The 23,659-nt window shown below is 46.6% G+C and overlaps 1 protein-coding gene across 3 annotated transcripts in view; it reads left to right on the forward strand.

Annotated features, from left to right (window-relative positions):
* Positions 1-23,659, forward strand: part of Ntrk3 (neurotrophic receptor tyrosine kinase 3) — a 367,393-nt gene that overhangs the window by 103,935 nt on the left and 239,799 nt on the right. For all 3 annotated transcript variants that reach the window (XM_050154042.1, XM_050154043.1, XM_050154045.1), the window contains 7 exons: positions 3,766-3,923; positions 4,939-5,081; positions 5,480-5,621; positions 6,126-6,422; positions 13,084-13,107; positions 14,497-14,561; positions 15,471-15,573. In XM_050154042.1, the coding sequence (XP_050009999.1) occupies positions 3,766-3,923; positions 4,939-5,081; positions 5,480-5,621; positions 6,126-6,422; positions 13,084-13,107; positions 14,497-14,561; positions 15,471-15,573 (932 nt within the window). The remainder of the gene's footprint in view (positions 1-3,765; positions 3,924-4,938; positions 5,082-5,479; positions 5,622-6,125; positions 6,423-13,083; positions 13,108-14,496; positions 14,562-15,470; positions 15,574-23,659) is intronic.

The raw sequence follows: 23,659 nt of genomic DNA on the forward strand, positions 1-23,659 counted from the left end.
CTTCCAAGCCTTCTGTGTAGACAAAGAATCAATCAAGCAAAGAAGGAACCCATAGAGTGGGAGATAATCTTTGCGAGCTACATATCTGTCTATATATCTGTCAGAGGATTTGTATCTACCATATACAAAGAACACAATTTAAAAACAACACAGTCAAGAAGATAAATAACCCAATTAAAAATGGGCTGTGAATCTGAACAGATTTTCAACAGAAGAAAATAATGGCTAATAAATATCTCAAAAGTTGTTTTTCATCCTTAGCAATCAGGGAAATAAAAATTAAAACAACATTGAGATTTCATCTCACCTGTCAAAATGGCTGTTTCAATTTCTAAAATTGTTAAGTAATGAGAGATAAAACCAACATGCCCAAACGCTATTGGAGACACACAGGAAAAGTTTAAATGTGTTCTGTCAGGAGAACAGAAGTTCAGGAATACAGGCCTTACCAGCCAGCCTAGCTGATACCCATGTTCGTGAGTTAGAGAAGATAGTCCCTCAGGGCCCCACTCCAGAGCACTGGGTCTGAATCTAGCGTTGTCTGGATTCTTCGAGAAATGCACAAACTACACAGCTGTACATGGCGACTCTGTGCTTATAAAACATCATTTAACTGGTGGCCTAGTGGTTTCTTCACCTCTCTGTGGACAAACTCCAAACTCCCCAACGGGCTGGTAAAGCTCCTCTACCACTGACTTCTATTTCCACCTCAGGTGCTTCCTGAACATGACCTCTGTGCTCTGCTGACCTTTGCTTTTCTTGATTGCGTCCCTCTACCTCTCCTCTTAGTCTTCTTGGCAAGAGCCCTGGAAGTCAGGGGAGTCCTGTGCGTGGGCCCTTGGGCTCTGCAGCATTGGCCCAGGGAAGAGACGATGGGAAGTATACAGAAGGTTTTGTGACGGCTAGAGCGTGGAGTGTATATCCTAACTCCTCCTGTTAGTTGTTTTTCCCATTGATGTGGTCTAATAACTGACCAGAACACCTTAAAGAGGAGTTTATATGGGCTCATGGTGGTTTGATGGTAAATTCCATCACGGTGGGGCATTACCGTGATAGGAGCACAAGATGGCCGGTCACATTGTGCCCACAGTTAGAAAAGGAGACAAGTGACGGAGCTCAGCCTGCGTTCCCATTTTAACTCAGTTCGCATTCTCTCAGTCCACCTCATTCAGGGCAGGTGTCCCCTTCTCGTTTCTGCTCCTCTACATCCAGTATCTCCGTGGTGTTTATAAATCCCGCCATCAAGTTGACAGAGAGGATTGGCCATTCCACCCTTCAGTCCACATTATTAGATGGACCTTCTTGTTTGTGTGGGGACGGTACTGTCTGCCTCTTAAGACTTCTGTGAGAGGCAGATTCCCGGCAACGGCTGGGCCTTTTCCCTTTCCTTTTTCAAAAGACCCTGAAGAGTGAGAAGTCATGGATGCTCACAGGCTAAGAGGATGATAAGCTGAGTGGCTGTACATACAACCTGTGCTGTCCTCGTCACCAGGAACTGAGTTCCTCTCTCTGCCCCCTCCGCCCGCCACCCTTTTCCTGTGAGCTGACAAGTGCTGACGCATGCTTAGCTATTTTAGAATTTGCCAGTTGTCAAAAATACCCCGTGCTTAAAAAATATTCAGTGACCCAAGTGCCTTTCCTCCAGGTGCCAACGGATCGATCCCCTTAGTAGCCCAGAGAGAGAATCATGTTCCCCTAATGGCCCCGGCATTCAGATTCAGCCTGCGCGCTTTTGAGAGTTTGGGGGATTGATTAGCACTGTCCATCACTCTCCTAATAACCCAGTAGAGGAGGCACCTGCCTTGTTCTAAGGTGCAAGGAGACTCTGCGGAGAACAAGGGCTTGGGACTTGACTCTTTCCCCATCAGCCATTCTTCTTCCCTGGGCTGAATGCTCCCAGAGGACAAGGTCTGTCTTATTCATCTCTCTATTAACAGCATTCAACCACGGCCAGATACAGAACAGGTGCTCATTAAGGAATCATTGAATTCATGAAGGGATAAAGCTGGTCCCAAGATGGGCTTGGGATATGTCTTGGAAATCGCTAACTACCTACTCCCCCAGTGGAAATGTGTCTGGGGATCCATCTTAGGTACCGTGATTGCAGCGGTGCACAAAATGGGTTATATCTCCGGCCTCAGTGGAGCTTAATTTTTTTTATCTGGGAAGACAGAGAAACAAACTAATATGAATATTTAAAGTGTTATGAAATAGTAATAAATCGTAGACAGGTAAATGCAGCTGGCGAGGGGCTGGACATTATTAGGACAGGGCTGTGGTAGCTTTGATATAATGGTGGTCAGGGAATGCCCTACAGTTTCTTAATGAAGTGAGGGGAACCAGTCTTGCAGATATGTTGGGAAAGAGCTTGCCTGGCAGATAAGACAGCAAGGGCAGAAGCCCTGAAGCAGGTCCAAACTGGTCACATCAGTGAGCTTGTATGTATGAAGATCAGCGTGGCTGAATAGGGACAGGTGTTGGACAGGAGTTGGCCTGGCTGGATAGGGGTAGGGATGAGGCGGAGGTGACATTCTAGGATGATGGAGAAGTATAGGTAGAGTATGGCTTTGCTGATCATGAGGAGCAGATGACATCAGGAAGGTGACAGAGAAACCCAGGTTTCAAAGGGCTTTTAATTGCAACAAAATGGAAAGCCATGGGGAGGCTTTAAGAGGATGAGCATCTCAGGGTAACACATGTAAAAGGGTCTCTGTGTCCAGTGATTTACATGGGGTAAAAATTGTATTCTCTGTAAAATTATTACTTTTGAAACTAAGTGAATGGACTTAATGCTATGTATTCATTATTTGTTGTTTTTTATTGCATCTTTTGCGACCTTACTTAATCTATTTTCCTTTACTGTTACTATTTTTATTTTATTTGTGTGTGTGCATGTGTGTGTGTGCACGTGTGTGTGTGTATGAGAGAGAGAGGGTGTCATGAGTATGTATATGTATGTGGGCATTAGCGTGTGTGAGGAAGTGTGGGCACCCGCATGTGGCGTACAAAGGCTGCTGTTGCCTGGTTTCCTTGGTTGAATCTGAAGCTCACCACTGCCAGCTCTGCTGACTAGTGAGTTTGTTCCTGGAATCCGGTGTCTCTGCCTCTCGAGGGCTGGAATTGCAGTTTGGCCACCGTGCCCTCCTGGCACTTACAGGGTTTTTATAGGTGCTGGGTCCACAACTTCCATCCTCATGCTTGAATGTCAAGCACTTTATTAGCTAAGCTACCTCCCCAGCCCCTTCCTTTATTACTTTTTAAATTATTTTATTGGTATATATTCGTTGTACATAGTGATGGGTTCCATTAAGATAATTTATTTCAAGTGTAACATGTGAGTGGCCATATTTATTCCCAGATGCCCTTCTCTTTCTCCTGTTTCCCCAGCTAGTTTCTTACTCCCCTCCTTCTCCCTCTCCCTTCCTTCCCTCCCTCCCCTTCTTCCATTCTCTCTTTCCCTTCTCTTCCCCTCCCTTCCCTTCTCTTTTCTTCCTTCCCCTCCCTTTCCTCCCTCCTTCCTTCTTTCCCTCCCTCCAGTTCCCTTCTACTTTCAAGTCTCTCTCTGTCTTGTCTCTGTCTGTCTCTCTCATGGTTTTATGCATCTAAATGAAGTCTATGACCAATGGATGAGAGGAAACATGGTATTGTCTATCCGAGTCTGGCTCATTTCATGGAGGAGCAGCCAGGGCCCGCTGGCCTCAGCCTTGGGAGGGAGCTGGGTCATCCACCGTTCAGGGATTCCTTCCCCTCTCTTCTTACCCACAGGAGACTGGAGCAGAACTTCTTCAACTGCAGCTGCGACATCCGCTGGATGCAGCTGTGGCAGGAGCAGGGGGAGGCCCGGCTGGACAGCCAGAGTCTTTACTGCATCAGTGCTGATGGCTCCCAACTCCCCCTCTTCCGCATGAACATCAGTCAGTGCGGTGAGTGAGCCGCAGCCCTGCCTCATCTGGCCAGCATCCGCACTCCCCAGAGAAGGGGCTGGGCCTGTCAGGGTCTCCTTCCCAGCCATCTCCAGTCTTGTCCTCAGCAGTGGGTGCAGATTGGACTGACCTTTCCCCTTCTTGATCACCCTATCTTGAGCTAGCCATGGGAAAGCTAGTCTTGGGGTAGGAATGCCGAAAGGAGTCGTGCGCCATTCGCAGCAGATAAGATTTAATCAAACATGAAGGAGCATGTCTTAGTGTGCAGCCGCTGGCATTCTTGTACCAGGAGCTTCCAGGCTGTTTTCTAGAGGATCAGCTTCTATGCCCAGCCAGACGCTAGAGGATGGAATCTCTAGCGCCCGTGGGAACCTGTCACACACCAGCTGCTGAGGCTTAGTACCCCAAACATTGAAGTTGTAGGCTTGGTTGCTAGAACGGCATTCTGTGAACAGGTGTGCCGCTCACACCCGTGATGTGGGAGCATCCCACTGTGTGTGTCTCAGTTCTGAGGTCTGCAGAGGAGGGGCTGTGAATCAGCTTACAGTCCTTACTTTTCATGTCGATCCAGCGAAAGCAATTTAAAAAGGGAGGAGTTTATTTTGGCCCACAGTTTGAGGGTACAGCCCACCATGATGAGGAAGTCATGGCTGTGTGAGGGGAATTTGAGGCAGTTGGCCACTTTGTGACCGTAGTAGGGAAGCAGAGAGAGAGATGAACTGTGGCGCACAGCTCACTTCCGCCTTTTTATTCAGTTCAGGCCACAGCCCATAGTATGGCGTCTTCCCACCTCAGTTAACCTAACCTAGATATTCCCTCAGGCATGCTCAGCAGCATCTCTAGATGATCTTTGAGCTTATCAAATTGGTAGTAGCCGCCACAACGTTACAACCATCACATGAGTTCAAGCAAGTTGTACTAGAGTTGCCACAGGGAAAGACCAGAAGTGCCCAGAGGCAGAGCTCTGTGTACTATTTTCTGGCTTCTTACCTCCCTCTCCTCCCTGTCCTCCCAGATCTCCCTGAGATCAGCGTGAGCCACGTCAACCTGACCGTCCGAGAAGGAGACAATGCTGTGATCACTTGCAATGGCTCTGGTTCCCCCTTGCCTGATGTGGACTGGATAGTCACTGGGCTGCAGTCCATCAACACCCACCAGGTAGGTATCGTCTGACCAGTCACTCTAGGAGTTAGGGACCGAGTATCCCTTGGTTATAAAGAAGAGGGGGAAACTGGGATCCTGTCCCTCTGGGAAGAACCATGCAGACTCAGATTGTATCTAAATGGCATGATTTCTTGTCATTTCGATTGCTGCTGCGGTGCTCAACTCTCTGTGGTTTGGTTTCTTCTTTTGCAAAAAAGACCCAACTTTGCCATTACCACCCAGTGTTCATACGAGGATCAACTGAATTACAAAGATCCAGAGCATGGTCTGTGTGATTTCACTAGCTAGACTTCATTCGCCTTTTCCTTGGTTTCCGGAGGTATTAGGGGTTAGGAAAGGAAGCCATCTTTGTATAAATGGTTTGGCGACTATCTTCTGATTGGGATTTTCAGACCAATCTGAACTGGACTAATGTACACGCTATCAACTTGACCCTGGTGAATGTGACGAGCGAGGACAACGGCTTCACCCTGACGTGCATTGCGGAGAACGTGGTGGGCATGAGCAATGCCAGCGTTGCTCTCACTGTCTACTGTAAGTGTATGCCATCATGGACGCCAGAGAGGTAGCAGGAGGAGGCTGGGAAAGGGGCAGGTCCATGGCTAGAGCTGATCTAGAGGCTCCGACTCTGGCCTTTCAACAAGGGCAGAAAGGCCGTCCTAAGGCAAAACTGAAAAATAAGCTCTTGGGAAAAACAAAAACAAAAACAAAAACAAAACACAAGAAAGAAGTTCCTTGTCCCTCAGTGGATGGTATACCTCTGCAATTCAGTTCCATTTTCCAGAATCTCTTAAGTTGGTCCATTCTATTTTTGGCATCCCTGAAAGGTCTCAGAAGGGAAGCTCCGCTAAGATAGATGCCAGGAGCTCAGCTAAAGACACGTGGTTCTTCCCTTCTATTGGCTGGTGGTGGGAGCTCTGCTTCACCCAACCGTCTCAGGGAAGGGTGAGAAGTGGGATCCCCATCCTGCTTCCTAGAAGGTCTCTTCGGTCCGTAGGAGACTCCATGTCCTCGAGATCAGCTTGCTTTTCCCCACAGACCCTCCCCGCGTGGTGAGCCTGGTGGAGCCCGAGGTACGCCTGGAGCATTGCATTGAGTTTGTGGTGCGTGGCAACCCAACCCCCACACTGCACTGGCTGTACAATGGGCAGCCTCTGAGGGAGTCCAAGATCATTCACATGGACTACTACCAGGAGGGTGAGGTCTCCGAGGGCTGCCTGCTCTTCAACAAGCCCACCCACTACAACAATGGCAACTACACCCTCATTGCTAAGAATGCCCTGGGCACAGCCAACCAGACCATCAATGGCCACTTCCTGAAGGAGCCCTTTCCAGGTGAGGCCTGTGCACATTTCTTCTGGGAGCTGGGGGGTGTGTAGTATGAAAGAAGAGATAGCACTGATAATCACAGTCACCTACATAATTGATCTCACATTGGGACAGGGACGGCCAGCATCTGTACTTTGTACTAGCCAGGATAGTCTTCCATGGCTACCGCAGCAACCTCCAGGATTCCCTTCAAAAAACCCTGCTGTTCATATAAAGATGTCCTGTATTATAGTTGGTAAATCAGGGATACATTAGAGATGGATGATGTGGTACAGAATCCTGACCCGGTATTTTACTTACCCGAGCGTGGTATACTGGACTCTCCAGTGCACTTCTACGAAGCTTCCACTTCCTCATCTGTGAAACAGACACAAGTGTGAGCACATTGCTCTGCTGGGAGTTTCATGATTTTTGAATGAGTTAAGATGTAAGCCTGGTATATGATAATAACTCAGTGACTCTCCACTGCAGTGCACTTCAGAGTTGGTCCAAGTCAACCTCACATTTAACAGACTGCTGTCTCAAACCTCAGCCAAGCTATTCAGCAGTAAGGCTTGCCTTGGAACTGGCCTCCAGGCCTTGGCTCTTTTCTGCTCTTGTTCTATGGTAACTTGGTGGGGAAGTAGATGATGCTATCAGACGCTGATGGTGCAAATGTCACACTGGCTAGAGCTAAGAGTTGTAGTAATGGAAGATCTCTGAACTTGGGGTGACGATTCTGCCCGTTTCAGCCTGTCCAAACTCTTTCCTGAAGTTGGAGAGCAAGAGAAGAAGAGCTTAAAGGCAGTGGCTGGTTGTAACATTTCTTGGTGGGTTATACAGCTGGTAACATTTCTGCCCATGTGGCTGTGTTTCTTCGCTGACTTTTGCAATGTATGCGGGGTCAGGCTAGGTGACTTCCTGATCTTCAGTTCTCAGAAACTGAAGTTTCTAAAGGGACAAAGGGTAGTATAGGGGCTGATATCACACACTTTCAAAATGGGGAGGCAGCAAAATCTAGTACCATGCAGCATCTGTCTGGAGGAACGCAAATTCATAGTTACAAATAACTACAGGACAGTGGCCTGGGAAGCTTATTTGTCTCAATGTAAGGAAAGGAGAGCTGGGGCCCCACAAGTGACACTGGAGACGTGGGGCTGTGTGTTGTCCTAAATGTTTGTCACTGAGATCTAGGGAATGATGGAGCCATTTCTCAGAAAAGGTTGAGAATGTGCGGATAGTTGAGACCCTAGCAGTACCTAGGCCCTGACCTTCCCAACACCACCCAGGTGTGCTCACAAAAGCCTCAAGATGTTTCCCATCATGGACCACAGTGGGCTCTCCTCTGGTTAGAAGAAGAGTCCTGGCCTGCAATGTGGCATCAGTGGCATTTGAATATGGAGATAATTTGCTCTCACGGCCCATAAAGTTGTTGACATAAAGAGCTAGTTTGACCCCTATTACTCATCTGCAACCTTTCTCCATGACGGACTGAGTGTAGCAACGTTTCTGTTTCCAAAGGGAAGCTCTTGGGACATGGAGAGAGCTCTGGAATATTACAAAGGGAGGCAAGCCACTCTGAGCTCCTTCCCCCAGGGATTATTCTAAATGTTACAAGGCAGCAAGGGGCAACCGGTGATGTTGGGGGTGTAGCCTTCCTTTTGCCCTCTCTTCTTCCAGGAGAAAACAATATCTCAGTATCCTCCAGCCCTGTAGACATGGCCTCTGTACTTACAGGTAGATACACCATAGTTGGCTGCCGATGCACCTCGGGCTTGGTTTTCAAGGTTCCCAGATAAGCAGAGTCAGTATCATCTGGGAATGAGTTAAAATTCAAATTCTCAAGCTCCTTTAGTTCTCTTGAATCAGAGGCTCTGGGGTGAGCTCTGGAGAGATGGATTTTCACTTCCTCGGGTGACTTTGACAATCCCTCCTTTGCAATCAGTTACCGTTAGCAATTGTTGCCAACTCAGCCCAGGAGGAGAGAAGGAGTGGGGATGGAACCCCCCCTCCCCGAGAAGCTGCAAAAAGAAAGCCGCACACCTGAGACCCTTCCTCAGACTTGTCCGTGTTTCAGGATGGGCCACACTGTGGGGAAGTTTGTTTGTTTTATGAACCTTTGTGTTAAAGGAACTGATGGACTATGAAAGGGAGTGGTAGAAACAATGGGCCAGACATGTCAAGCGACAAGATATCAATGTTCAGAGGAGTAAATTATTCGGAGGAGCAGGCAGGGATAACCTACAACCCCCTCTGCTCAACCTTGCACCCGCCCGGTGCTGGCTGCAAAGGCAGTCTGTGCATCCCACTCTTCTTTGTTGGCCTGAGAGCGTAAAGGCGTCTTATTTATCACAATCAGATGTATGTCATCTCTCTTACTCCCGAGCAGCCAAGTGCTGCAGTTAAGAGCCAGATCTCCGAAGCTGGACAGATTTAGGTACGAGCTCCATCTGAGATTCTTCCAGATAGGTAGCCCAGGATGCTAGGCCAGGGCTTAGCACATGGACAGCTCTCTGGGTTTTGTGAAAAGTGGCAACTGCTCCATGTCTTCACTTCTTTGCCTGTGGATGCAAACGATCAACTTCCCTAGGTTGCACTGACGAGCAAATGAAGTTCGTTCTGTCCACCAAGTGCTTGGCAGTGCACTTGAACATGGAAAACACTTCATTACTGTTGGCAATTGTTCTGGTTTCAGGGGTGCAGAGATGATAAGAATTCAGGAGTTCCAGACCAGTAGCCATTCTTGGTCCAGGTAGGAAATCCTAGTACGTAGTCCCAGGGTAGGTTAGGGTTGTGACTGTGGACCAGCGACACCAGAGTTCAAGTGCTGCGTGTAAGCTGTGACCTCAGACAAACTGCTTAACTTGCTTCTCCCTCAAAAGTTGTGATGGGGGGTCTCTGGAGATGACTTGTTGTTCCGGTCTCTCAGAGGACCTGGCCAGTGCCCAGCACTCATATCACATGTCTCAAAGCCACCTGGGCAGGACCTGATGGCCTTTCACAGCCTCCATGACCACCTAGGTACCCATACATAAGCCTGATAAAAATAGATCTTGTTTTTTTTTTTTTTTAATGTTTTGGCGAGGGACTGGAGAAATTGCTCTGCAGGTAACAGCTCTTGCTCTACAAGCACAAGGGCCTGTGCTTGAATCCCTAGAACTCTGTGCATGGCTGTAACCCTAGCACCAGGGGGCCAGGGACATGATAGACTGATCCTGATCGGTGAGCTACCTAGCTTCCACATACACACACAAGGCTGTGCGCATAGACAAATCATATACACATGCACATGTATTCTCTCTCTCTCTCTCTCTCTCTCTCTCTCTCTCTCTCTCTCTCTCTCTCTCTCACACACACACACATAAACACACACACACAATTGTTTAATATAAAAAATGCTTTTAAAAGGTACCTAAAATCTACTTTGTTAGTGTAAAAATGCCAAGTGCGCAGAATTACCCCAGTCCCCGTGTTGGGCANTCTCTCTCTCTCTCTCTCTCTCTCTCTCTCTCTCTCTCTCTCTCTCTCTCTCTCACACACACACACATAAACACACACACACAATTGTGATGAGTTCTTGGAGAGTTACTGTCTGGGGCTGTAGGAAGCATATACATCTATCTATTGCCCAGGCCTGATCCTGCTGATTCTATCCTTGTCCTCCCTTCTGGTAGGAAACAGAAGAAGAACAATTCCTAGTATTGTTTTGTTTGCTTGTTTGTCCCCCGCGCACCCTGAATAAATGTGTGAATTCCTGCTAAGGGTAGAGAGCAGGCAACATGTCTTCCTAATCTGGAGCTCACACGCTGCCTGCATGTATGCATGCGGCCTGGTTCCAGCAAAGGACTTGATGATTTATGCTCAAAATCATAGACTGATTTTGAGATTACAGGGTTCAGACACTTGGCCAAAATATTTGGCTGCTGGAAAAATATTTTTTAATAAATGGGAGCCTTCTGAGAAATATAAAATAAATGGATACTGTTGATTAATCTGGCGCATCTCTCTTTTCATGCTCCAGAGCCTATGCTAAAGCCCCGTTTCCTCCATTATCCCCCAAGCCAGATCTTCCCCACAATTACACAGAACAGGAAACAAAAATCCAGCCAGGCAACAGTTATTGAAAATGGACTTCACAGAAGCCACCCCATTCCCTGCAAACAGCTAATCATATCCTGCTAGTTCATATTTAGTGTTCTGCTGGCTACAGTTCCTAAGAGGACTTGACCAAGGTCTGGTAAGTGGAGGACCACAGTGATGAATGAATGAAACAGCGGATGAGCCAGCCAGTGGAGGATTTGTTCTTACATTTCAGGGCCTGGCAGGCTTGTGACAGGGGGCTGGTGTTGTGGGGCATGGCTTCCAGAGGCATTACCAACATCCTTATCACCTGAGAAGTCAAGCAAATTCTCAGAGCTGGGAACACTGCTCAGCGGTAGGGCACCTGTTCAGAATGCATCACTGTGGAGCTGGAGGTGGGGCTCAGTGGTGGAGGGTTTGCTTGGAGTGCACCAGGGCCTGGTGACATGGTTTGGTGTTGGAACACTTGCCTGTGTGGGGCCCTGAATTCCATCTTCAGCAACACAGACACTCTCTTAAGACCTTATGAACCAGAAATGCTGGGTTGAGGACTGATTCGATTTCACTCCACTTTGAAATAACTTGGGCTCTAAAAAAGGTCAAATTTATGAAACATTGCAGAGAACTTTCTTCTATCTTTCATTTGGCCTCCACAGATGCCATTGAGTCTTTCCCCACCCTTTTTGGTCCCTCCTGTTGAAGAATGCAGGATGTTAACATGGCTTATCAGAGGTGAGGCCAACTTTAGCATTTGGTCAAGATGTTGTTCGGCGGAGTCCTCCACTGCACAGGGACTTATTTCACCCTTAGTTAATCGGAATAAGGATCCGAAAGGACACACATAGCTTGTTTCTCACCATCTTTCCATGAAGAAGGACGTTTAAAAGAAATCCCACACTAGCTCAGAATTGAGAATAATAGAGGGTTATTTATTGAGGGGTAGACTCACAAATCACAATCCTCTGCTGGAAGGGAAACAGCAACCAAATCCCGCAGCTTAAGAGGCCATGCCCAAGTGGGCAGGTAACTTAAAGGCTACTGGCGGTAGGAATTCCTACAGCATTTCCACACAGCAGTTTCAACATTTATTGATGATTCTTGCCTAAGCAGTTATCACTATAGCATTTACCAAATGAGGATGGTTTCTGTTTCCATCCTTCCCTTTATTAGCTGGAATCACTGTGAAGGAGGGCCTCTCCCACTCCTTTGCTCAGCTCTACAGATGTGTATTTAAGGGACTTGTGGGTGTTTTTGCAATTCATGCATTTGTTGTCTAAGTTTGCCATGATAAAGTGGTGTAGACTGGGTATCTTAAGTAGCGAAAATCCATTTTATCACAGCGCTGGAGGTTGGGAATCTGAGACCAACTGTTGCCAGGCTAACTTTCTTCCAAGGCCTCTCTCCTTGGCTTGTAGGTGCTGTCCTTGCTGCGTCTTTACTTGGCCTCGCCTCTGAGCACATCAGTGTTCTAATCTCTTCTTATCTGGTCCCCAATGGCTTCATTTTCACGTATGCCCCTTATCTCCAAATACAGTGACATTCTGAAGTACGGGGGTTACACCTTAGTCCTATGGATTGTGAAGCAACACCGTACAATCTAGAACACCCCATGACTCTTACTATTTTTTTGCTTAGATTATTAAAAATTTCAGACAGGCATTACTGCCTGCTTTCTCTTTTCAGAACCATGTATCTTTAAGCACTTTATTATTTTCTGGTGCTGCAAGCTACCCAAAGCACATTTTTAATTTTCCCGTCCCAGATATGAAATAGTCCATTCCTTGAAGAAGTTCTCTTTCCTTTCGGTGGAGGATGTACCACTCACCTTCCGATGATTCGTTCTGTCATGTGCTCAAGTTTGAGCAGTGCTGGAGAGTGCTGAAGAGCCCAGTCTTCCTTAGATTTGAATCAACTCCAATTGCTTTCTAGATGAATGGTATTCAATTAGTTCATCTCTATAACTGGGCTATTCATCTTCTAGGAGATGATAAAAGTTTGAAGGACATAGTACCTGAAGCACTGAGCACCGCTCCTGCCTCATAATTAAGACCCATTTAAGGATTTTCTTCCATCATTGGGAGAGCCCTTTCCATAGGTCAGAGTTCAGGTAACACATGTCCATATGGATGATAAGAAGATCCTAGGGGGTGGGGCATTCCCCAGACTTCTCAGTGACATGTCAGCCTTGCCCACACATACTGAGGGAAAGAAGTTTATTCTAGGGTCACGGCTGGAGCTTCTCTGAAGCACCGGCTCCAGTGTTCTAGAACCTGAAAGAGGGACAGCTGTGGACAGGATGGGGCTAGGGCCTCAGTCCTCTGCCTCACAGTGAAACTAGCTTGGTTGTTAGCTTGCAGGTGGGCTTCCTTCTCTGAGACCAGGAGTTGCATCTGTCTAGCCTCCATTGTGGGGACTATCCCCCACAGAGGTCGTGCACTGGTTGGAGAGCACAACTTAGGAAGGATTCCTAGGTGTCCCTTACTATGGGAATGGGGACTGTGTTAAGAGGAAGAGGTTCCAGCTAGTAGGTTGCTGTCCTATACAACCCCCCGATCTTTGGTTATTATTATATGTGTTAATTGCATCTTTATTCTTTTCTTCCCCCCAGAGAGCACAGATTTCTTTGACTTTGGTAAGTGTGCTTGGCTTTGGGTTTGAAACACTTGTGTCTTGATAGTTTGGTGACTGTCAGATACAGATTTCCCTCTTGCCTAGTTCATGTTCCCTGTCCCTTGGCAGTTGAGGGTGTCAGTACATTACGAAAAGAAAGAAATCCTAGGCCCACTTGGACAGTTGCCCTGGACCACAGTTTCTCCTAGACAACTACCAACCGCCTTGTTCTGTAATGGGATTAAATACAGGGCTAGGTAGTGTTCTGCAACTGAGCCACTTGGCCCCACTCGGTGTTTTCTGAGGTTTGACCATATTGCAAACCTCTCTAGCTGACTGAAAAGAGTCTGCAGCAGGTAAAGAACAGCTTTTAGGACCCTCATTGATCATCTCAGTTGTTCTTAGAGAGAAAATGTGGGGCCTGTAAACTTGCCAGTCTTTCTCACCTGCCTTTGGCCAGAACCTGTGGTTTCTCAGGGGCTCACACATCCTTGAATTGCACCACTGAAGCTCAGTTCATAATAGAGTTGAGGGCAGGGCTGGACAGTCCTTGAAGTAGTTGGGGTTTCGCTTTCTTTTTGATTACTCCCCCAAGGTGGGAGCAGCAGCAAGCATTGCTGCTTCTGCCCAATTTCAGGTCAGAGGTAGTGGAACAACCCTACCTAGGAGTATTCCGGCCCTTTGGCACACGTGTAAGTTCCAAATGTGACCCCTTCAATTGTTCTTGTTCATAAAAATCTCTTATAATCCCACAGGTCTCCCTTAAGAGAAGTCAGAGCTGGGATTGTTTCTTGCAAGGAAGTGACTGTAGACAGAGGATGCCCCTCGGTGGCGTTTCCTGGTCCATTGAATGTTGTTCCAACTGCCACTGTGTTCTGAAATCAGGCTTAGCGGCATGGCTAGAGGGCTGTTCATTAAGATGTGAGCCCGGATTTCACTGAGGCCTTCGAGTAAAAGCGGAAGGAATGAGACAGGAAGGGAGAGCAAAAGAGGCTCCCTAAGCAAGGGATAGCAATGTTAGTGACGGCTGCTGCCACTGTTAAAATCTCCCTACTCCCCGGGCTAGCCTGGATTCTAAACCGTTTTCATCATTCCTGTCCTGCGCTTCAGGGTGTGTGTTGCCCAGATTGTGGTGTGTTCTCTGGGCTAGGCCAGGAGGTGGGATAGGGGTCTGCATTCTTTCGAGTGTTATTTATTTATTTATTTATTTATTTATTTATTTATTTATTTATTTTACCACTGAAGCATGAGACAGGTAGCTCTGCTGGGGCTCACTCAGTTCCTGGGGGTCAGGTGTCTGCTCAGCTAAGAGGGTGATTCTAGGGACCTGCTTCCCAAGGACAGAGCAGGCATGAGCCGGGGCTCCTGGCTAATAAGCTAACCGCCATCCTCTCCCCTGTCATCTTTTCAGAGTCTGATGTGAGCCCCACCCCCCCTGTCACTGTGACCCACAAACCAGAGGAAGACACTTTTGGGGTGAGTTACTTCCTGAATCTAGACGAAAATACTGAAGGGTAGAGTCATTTTCGGACTTCATTTGAGGTGCTAACTTCCGCACATAGTCTCTTACTTGGAGCGGTACCAATGGTAGGAAAAAAAGGAGCAGTGGGGAGAGCTTCCCTTTGAGATGGTTTAAACCGTCCATGTTTGATGAGAGTGCCTCATTGTTTGAAGAAGCCTTTGAGAGTCAGCTCCAAGACCCAGGGCTAGGAAGAGAACAGTTTGAAATTCCCAGTCTGCTACGAGCCAGGCCCAGCAGGCGTGCAAGGCCTGCTGACTGGACAAACCATCTACAAAACCCCAAATTACTCAGAGCTTCTCCTTGGATAGATTTTCCCGGGCCTGCCTCAGAATCTGAGGCTTTCCTGGGGAGACGTAGAAAGGAGTCTGTTGATGCAGAACTCCTAGTCTTCTCTGAGTAGGACTGCTGTATAAAGATTTTGGTGGAAAGATAGAGAATTTACTTGCTAGTCGAAACATTAGACAGAGGTTTCTCTCAGCTTGCTATTGCATTTCTAGAATGGCTTCCAGATAAGAGGGCTCAGAGTATTGAACTTGGGAACTTCCCCTTAATCAAGCTTATTAATTTATATTTTTTTAAATAAAAATTTAAAAGTTCTTTTAGGGTCTCACAAACCACTTTTAAAGACTTAACTCCAGGGTTGCCCAATAGTTCGACATCGTGACATGGCATTGCCACATACAGAGGTCTCACGGCTGCACCGGGCATGTAGGTTTCAGGTTACACACACCTCAGTAGCAGAGGTGTTAGAGGGTCCTGTTCTGTCGAAACTTGTTTGTTCTCAGCGGGCACACACATTACTTCCAAGGCTCGGAGGCTTCCTGTCCCGGCTCCTGACCGTGTCTCTGTTTGGCTCCTACTAGGTATCCATAGCGGTCGGCCTTGCTGCCTTTGCCTGCGTCCTTCTGGTGGTTCTCTTCATCATGATCAACAAGTATGGTCGCCGGTCCAAATTTGGAATGAAGGGTAAGATGGCACTGTTTGGTTCCAAGAGTTCCATAACAGAAGCCTAGCTCCTTGTCATCAAAAGATACTGGTTTCACTCTGTGTACTCTCTGAAGAAGCCTCTGCTCATTGGATCTCCATAGCCCCAGTGGAGACCCCTGTCTGTACCCTGTTCTGGGTAACTATGGACCAAAGACTGTGTTGGGATCTATGGGAACCAAATATGGATGCTGGAAATGAAAAACTGCTGGTTGCTCAGATGGACTTGTGTGATGAGGTTTGAGCAGAAAGTTGTTTATGAGGCAAATGACGATTCTTTTCATTAGTGGTGGTCTAAGGGACGGCACATGTGAATGATTCTTTTTTCTCTTGTCTGTACTTGTCTTTGAAATCTCGTCGTGACTTAGCCCAGTGAGATGGAGGGTGGTGAATTCTGGTATTGAAAAGTTGTCTGTGCTGCTGTAGCTCAGCACGTAGCTCTGCACAGAGTCCTGGAATGGATGCCAAGAGCAACACGGTTTCTAAATCTGCTGGCCAACTTCCATGACAGAGTACTTGGCCCCATTAGGGCAGAAGGGGTGCTGGGATGTGGTGTTCTGCCCAAGCTCCTGTGAGGTATCTGGCATGAAAAGGGTTAACAGGTTGAATTAGCATTTACCTGCCTGGTCTCAGAGTCGGATATAGACCAATGATTTGAAAGAAACTGGGTGCTTCTGGTTCTAGAATTGAAACCTGATTTTCAAGATGTCTTCCCAGCTGGGGCTGCTATGCATGGCTGATGTTGGCAGAGGTGGGTGGAGAGGGAGAGTTAAAGGTTACTTAAGCAACATCCATGCTGATGTTTGCTGGTGACATTATAAAACCCAGAAGGATGAACTTGAGGCTTTGATACTAGAAGTTGGTTTTTGTGGTGGGAGTCCTGACCTTGGGACTCAGGGATTACAACAGAAAACATGAATGACGTTCACAGGAGCAGCAGTCCATAGATTCATATGCAAAAATGAGTGTTTGAATGGCTACATGGTCAAGGGTCAAGTATTTGTATGTAAAAGGATTTGGTTATAGTCTCAAGATTCTGGGTCTCCCTTAAAAATTAAGAGTACTAGCATATAGAACCACTTATAGATGACCAAAGGGTTGAAATGTGGAGCCAGCTAGATTGGTCTTTCTGGAGTCTTCTGCTTCTGAACTCTTGGCTTTTGATGACTATGATGAATAGATGGAGGCAAGCCATGTTTCCTTTTGCTTCTGCGTCTTCCTCTCTTCATCATTCCCTCTTTCCCACCTCACACCCCATTTCATTCCTTTTCTCCTCTTCTTCCTTCTTCCCTTCCTTCCTGCTCTTCTTCCTTCCTCCCCCAGCTTTGTGGGAGTCAGGGTTGAGCCAAGGGACCTCACGCAGGGTAGCTAATTGTTCTACCTTTGAGTGATACCTCCAGTGTTTGTGGATAATTTGAAATAGTTTGACCAAGAGAAATATATATGCTGGTAATTTCCAAGGAGGAAATAGGTTTTTAATGGCTCAAACAGGTCCAGACTACTCTCAGGCTCTTTGATTGAAGACACTTTTTTCTGCCAGCTCTTACCATTTGTCAAAGCAGAGCTCCACAGGTTTAGATGGGATGGCTACTGAGCATCTCAAAGCCTTCTGTCTTGGGTGATCCTTGGATCTTTGGCTATGTGCATTGATGCTTCGTGTGTGTGTGTGTGTGTGTGTGTGTGTGTGTGTGTGTGTGTGTGTGTGTGTGATCTTTCCTTATTCTCCACAAGAAAACATCAGGATGTGGACCAAAAGGAAGAATGGGGCATTATTGTTCTTCCTACCAGCAGCTGAGACCCTGAAACATGCTTGGCAGTGGTGTGAGAGCAGATTTTTCCTATTAATTGTCATCCTGTTTCTGGAACAGTGTGTCCCATGTCGGATGGATTAGGCAGCATCCAGGGCGGTGCCTCGTCCTCGGCATCTCCTGTCCCCTGATCTCTGTTTCCAGGCTGAGCTGCCTTATTTAGTCCTGGCATGTCAAGGAGGATGTGTTCCCATAGGTAGAAGTAAAACATCTCCTTTTCTAAAGTCAAGAAACTTGAAGCTATGGGGCAAATGGAAAGAGATGGTGTACACAAGACTGACTATTAGAATTAATCTTGCATCTCTCTGATCTTGATCATATTCCATTTTATTTAGGTTTCATCTCATTTTAGAATCAATAAACTCATGCCATTTGCCACAATAATTTTGATCTTTGGTTGTAAATGAACATATTAGTTACTATCAATTTTAATTGCTATGATCAGATCGCTAATAAGATTTTTTTTATTATTCATGTTTTGAAGTTCATCATGGTTGGAGGACCTGATAGAGTTCATGGCGGCGGGAACATGTGGCTGGGGGTACTTACCTCTCGGCTCACCATGATGGAGAGATCAGTTTCCTCTTTCAAATCTTCAATCCCTGGGATGAGGCCACTCATATTCTAAGTGGGTTATTCTTCCTCAGTTCTCTCTGAAACATATTTACTGACACTTCAAATCTCCTAGGTGCCTCAATCTCCTAGGTGATTCTAAAGCCAGTTGAGTTGAGGTTAACACACTGAGTGTCCAAATCTGGGGGAGGGGGTGAGGGAAGTAGCAGCATGTGTACCAGAAGGCTCCCAATTCTGCCTTAGGTAAACCCCATTTCTTCACTCTCTTTCCAGCCTGAAATTTCAGATCTGAGTGAGAATCCACATTTTACTCTTTGGATTCTGTACACTTATTTATTTCCTCAGAGCCTTTTTTCCCTTAAATTAGGAACACTACTACTTAGCTATGGGGTTGCTGCGTGCTGTAATGTGTAGGTAATTGGCCGTGTTAGTTAGCATCTCATTGCTGTGACAAAATCCGTAAGGCAATCAGTATCTTGGAGGGAAGGTTGTTTTGGGATCATGGTTTTGGGGAATTTGAGTTCACTGACACTCAGTCTGTCACTGTGGTTGGTTGTGCATGGAGGAGGGCCCCTACTCACCTCATAGTGGCATAGAAGCCAAGAGAAAGACAGGAGGAGGCTGAGATGCCAGTATCTACTTCAAGTCATATTGCTAAGGACCTAACTTCCTTGGCTCGACCCAGTCAATGCTCCACAACTTCCCATTAGAGTCTCAGGCTGGTGTCCGAGCCTATAGCACACTGTTATTAAGGACATTGGAATCTGTATCCTAACACTGGCGTAAAAAGGGTTTCCATGTCTTTATTTCCCTCTTATTTCTTTTCTTGATGCTTTCGTCTTTCTAGACCCCTTTTAATGTCCTTGTGTGAAATTATAGCCCCCCACAAGACTCCATCATGAACCTTTTTGTTTCAGACAGTGTGCAGTAGTAAAAATGTCCTTATTACACACTGCCCACAGTGCGTTCTCATGTTTTTCCCCCTCACATATCGTCTGTCTGTCCTCCCAGGCCGGGAGCAGCTTACAGCAGAACCCATCCATCACTCAGCCCAGCATGCCGGGAGCCTCGCGCTGCGTTGGACGGATGCTTGAACTTAGAAATGAACAGCATCCATTTTATACATTTCATTTGCTTCCTTTTTGAAGGGCTTGTTGTGTAGCCCAGGCTGGACTCTATATTTATTGTGTAGCCCAGGTTGGACTCTATATTTGTTGTGTAGCCCAGGCTGGACTCTAATTTGTTATGTAGTCCAGGTAGTCTTTGAATTCATAATCTTCTTGCCTTAGCCTTCCAAGTTCTGTGATCTAACAGGCCTTCTTTACATTAGTTTTAATCATGAAAAAAAAACAAGGCTATTAATCTGCAAAGGGTTAGTCTGGGCTAATTTGGGAATCTGAGGTCTTAGGGAGTTGGGGAGGATTGGAAGATGCTCACAACAATTCTTACCATCTAGCACATGGCTATGGAGATGCAATCAAAATGATCTCCACTACCTCCTGAGAAATAAGTTGTGCAGACGAATGCCAAAGCTGGCCCAATAGACGAACATTCACATTCTCCTACTATTTAAACTATTAGCATTTTCTTTTATATTCTCATGGAATGTTTTATTTTTAGGGCTGACTAAACACGGCGGATACAGTAAAACCCTGTAACGACCACCTCCGACCCTGTTCTTGCAGGTAGCTATTAGCCTTGGCCCAGTGTGCACCTGCCAGTTCTCCTGTCTTAGTCTTCCTCTGTATCTTTTCTTTTTCCACCTCTCTGCTGTTTCTGAATACCAACCCTTCCCCCAACAAATTCATATCCCATATATGGCTTAATTGACAGCCTCCTCCCCTAAATGATAATTGTGTTAGAGGTTGGTAGCTAGTTCAATATATATATATATATACATATATATATGCACTTGCACATATAGACATCTCTATAAATACCCACATGCACACTTAAACATGCTGTATGTATATTTGAGTACATTCACAAAAATGCACGCTACTCTGCGTGTTAGTGTTTTAGTTTAAATGCATGTTTTCCCTCTAGCTCACCTGCCTTTTGCCTACTGACTTGCCAGGTGACTCAGAACTGCCCATGGATTTGGGTGGACACCCACATTATGGAAGATGCGCATCTTAGCCAGATCTCGTAGACACGAACTGAAGGTGTCATGTCTCAGGACCCTCTTTAGCAACTTCCAACTAACCCATCCATCAAAGCCTTGGCCTGAGATTGTGAGCTCATCTTCTTTTGGAATCTTAAAGGTTTTTAAATGATGCCGAGCATACGGCAGGGGTTTCTCTCTGCTCCTGATGAAGCATAGTGCCTCAGCCTGGCAGGGCTGATCTGTGAAGTATCTGTATGGCCTGGGATGGGACCAATCAGACAGACCTCCTGCTGGAGCATGGCCCTGCAGGAACTTTCTCCCCACTGTGCAAGGCCTTCACTCTTTGATTGCCAAATCCCGGGGTGGCCTGGCTGGGTGAGGGTTGAGTACTGTGAGGCTCATGCCTGGGGCTGTTTATTGGAAGCACAGAAATGTCCAAAATTATTTTGGAGTTTTAACAATAATTATGTTCTGTTAGGTCCTTGCTGGCCTGGGAGAGAGAGTTAGAAATTTATGGCAAGCTCATGGTCACGAAATAATTTAAAATTAGATCTTAGAAGACTGGAACTACGATATGGCCTGGGTTCCCACATCTGAAGAAACTGCAGCTCAGGAAAGGGACTGACTTGTTCTGGTTGTTGGGCAAGAGCAAGCTGGGCTGAGAAGACCCTACCTCAAGCCTCCCCACCTCTCAAGGCAAGACCAATGACCTGACTCCTTTGTGTCAGCTGCTCCAAGTGAGCATTCTCAGCACACCCGGCATCTGCAGGCCACATCCTCCTTAGAATGAAAGCCAGATGAGGTACTAACATCTCTGAGAAATAATAAAACAGCCCTCGAATTTTCACATGGGGTGACATCATTTTGAAGAGGAGGAACTGTGTGGTCTTTGGCGCCTTCACTTCATGACCACTTGAAGATCAGAGATGATTAGGGGTGTCAACTCCATACTTCTTGGCTTCCTGATATTCCCTCAGAGAGAGCTGTTGAATGCTTTCACAGAACCGGAAGCTGATTTTGGGCTTGTTAGGGTGATGCTCCCATTGTGCAGATGGGGAAACAGAGACGGGAGTCATGCAGTAAGAGCCCAGAGCCCAGAGCTGCCTAGAGTACCTGGTTCTACTTCCTCATGGACCAGGTGAATGCAAAGGAGCTAGGGCGATCTGGGGAATGCAATCAGATGGTGAGCAGATCAGCCTGTTTCTTTTGGTGCCTCAGCTAGTTGTCTCTGAATGCCATTCTCCTTGAACATGACTTTCAAAACCACTGGCTGGTAACTCTGGTCAACTTGGGACACACCTGGCTTGGGGGACAGGTAGGAATGGAAAGAGTCTTATTTTTGATTCCTGGATTGGAAGCCTTCCTTTTATTTCCTTCTGGACACACTGAAGCATATGGGACTGAAGGAAGCTAGGAGGGAGGGCAGAGGGGAGTTAAGAAACGCAGCTTGCAGTACCTCTATCCAGGAGGTGGGTGGTCCTTGGACTTCCCACAGGGCAGGGAACCCTGATGGCTCTTTGGGCTGATGAAGGAGGGGGACTTGATTGGGGGAGGGGGAGGGAAATGGGAGGCGGCGGTGGGGAAGAGACAGAAATATTTAATAAATAAATAAATAAAAAAAGAGAAAGAAACGCAGCTTGGACTTCCAGTAAATTCCTTAAGTGCTTCATCAGCCAGCTTGCTTTTCATCCTAGCAGTGAGATGTGTGCTTGGGCCCCTGATGGGTCCGTGGGTGAACGAGAGTTGTACAGGGCTGTTCGATTGTCAATTAGTGTTGGTTAATAGGTACTTATAGTAAAGTGGTTGCCTATTTGATTATGATTGGGAAGTATTAACATTTCCCCCATAAGCAGATGGTAGCTATCTTCTGAGCGGATGGCAGGATCATGCCAGAGTCTTGATTTGGAAGGACTCACCACTGCCAGAAGTCTTGGGAGCTGCTGTTACACAGAGTGTTGCTGCCATTCCTCCGATTTAACCACTCTGTCAAGGAGGAATTAGACTCGGGAGGAGTCATTTCTGATTTTTCTCCTGGCCTTGAGGTGTTGGACTGAGAAGGGTTTTCTCCAGGTGGATGGAAGTGGGAATCAGGCAGGGGCAGTCCTAGAATATTAAGCTTGATGCGCTCTTGATGTTGTTCCTCATGGGATACCATGGCCATGTGTTTACTGTTGTTCACACAGAACAGGGGACTAAGAAGTAAGAAGAGAGTGTGGGGACTTACCATACACAGGGGACACTGACAGCTTTTAGAGGGGGCCTGGACCCTGAGTGCACACATCACTGATGGCCTGGATTCACAGTTGCTTCCTTTGCCACAAGATATAAACTGTTGTGAAGTCTGTTTAACAGGGGATCAGAGACTAAGAGCTGCACATAGCAGAAATGAAAGCAAAGAAAGAGTTGGCTTTCCTGACTTGCTGTGATGTGACATGCCCAGTCCTTTCTAATGTGTGTTTCTTTTTTTCTTCTTGGCCTGTATCCTCTTCCAAATTGACATGTGCACTGGAGGAAGGTGATCTTGGCCCCTGCAAGAATCTTGTACTTAGGGTTCTGGGCCTGGGCCTCCTTTCATTAGGGAATCTTTGGACATGAGTTTGAGTGCCTGTCTGTTTCCCTTCCTGCTTAAGTTGTCTTCTCACGGCCCCTACATTGTCTTGAGGAGAACCTGTATTCTCTTTTCTTGTTTTCTGATACTTTTGGAGACCTTCTAAATGACTCTTGGCATGTGGACCTGCCTTAGTTAAATAGGTTAGGTTCATAGCAAGTCCTTTTCCTTCTCCTGCCTGGACATCACTGAGAAGATTGCAGACAAAAACCTTACTCTGCTTGAGGACTAAGATCCAGAATGTGATGTTCTGGGATCTTCAAGACAGTTGGGAGGGTGGCGTGTGTTGTTTTCTGGCATGCCTTTGCTGACCTGACCTTTGTGGGGACTTTTCATGTGTGCAGTGAATCATCCCAGAGGTCCCTTCCTCATCATCCCTGGTGGTACTGAGGCCTAGCTGCTCCCCTCCTCCCTTGCCTAACTCTCTGGGACTTGGGAGCCAAGTGTTCTCTGGTACCGCCTTTTGTGCATGAAGAGAAATCCCTGGATGTGGAGTGTGTGATACAAAATGTTTTCCTCTGGGGATACCTGCTGGCTGCTCTGCTCTTGGCAGGCCACTGTATCCTGTTCAGCTGTGCCAAGGATAGCCAGTATGCTTGGCTCTACACTCAGAAGCTGTTGCCTCTCAGATTCATTTAATGTTGGCATCACAGTGCAGTGCTTACTAATCGGTGGCATCCTCCCTGGCTCCCATAGGGTTAACAGGCTTTTTGATAGCTTAGTTTAGAAGTTCTCAACCTTTTGTCTCCAGCCAGCCCTTGTAGCAGATGATGGTCACATGTCTTCAGTCTGTGGGTGTAACCTGGCTCTCCCAGAAGTCTTGGGCTCACAATAATTTTACACCCAAGAAAAATACATCAGAAGATGTGTTAACAAGTGGGAATTTTAGAACTAGGATTGAAAGCAACCTCATGTTAATTTTTACTTTTAAAATATCCAAAAATTTTGTATTTTGTTAGTTATCAAATTCAT

This window comes from Alexandromys fortis, unplaced genomic scaffold (genome assembly GCF_014885135.2).
Source record: "Alexandromys fortis isolate MF-2015 unplaced genomic scaffold, M_Fortis_MF-2015_v1.1 scaffold_86, whole genome shotgun sequence".
Taxonomy (NCBI): domain Eukaryota; kingdom Metazoa; phylum Chordata; class Mammalia; order Rodentia; family Cricetidae; genus Alexandromys; species Alexandromys fortis.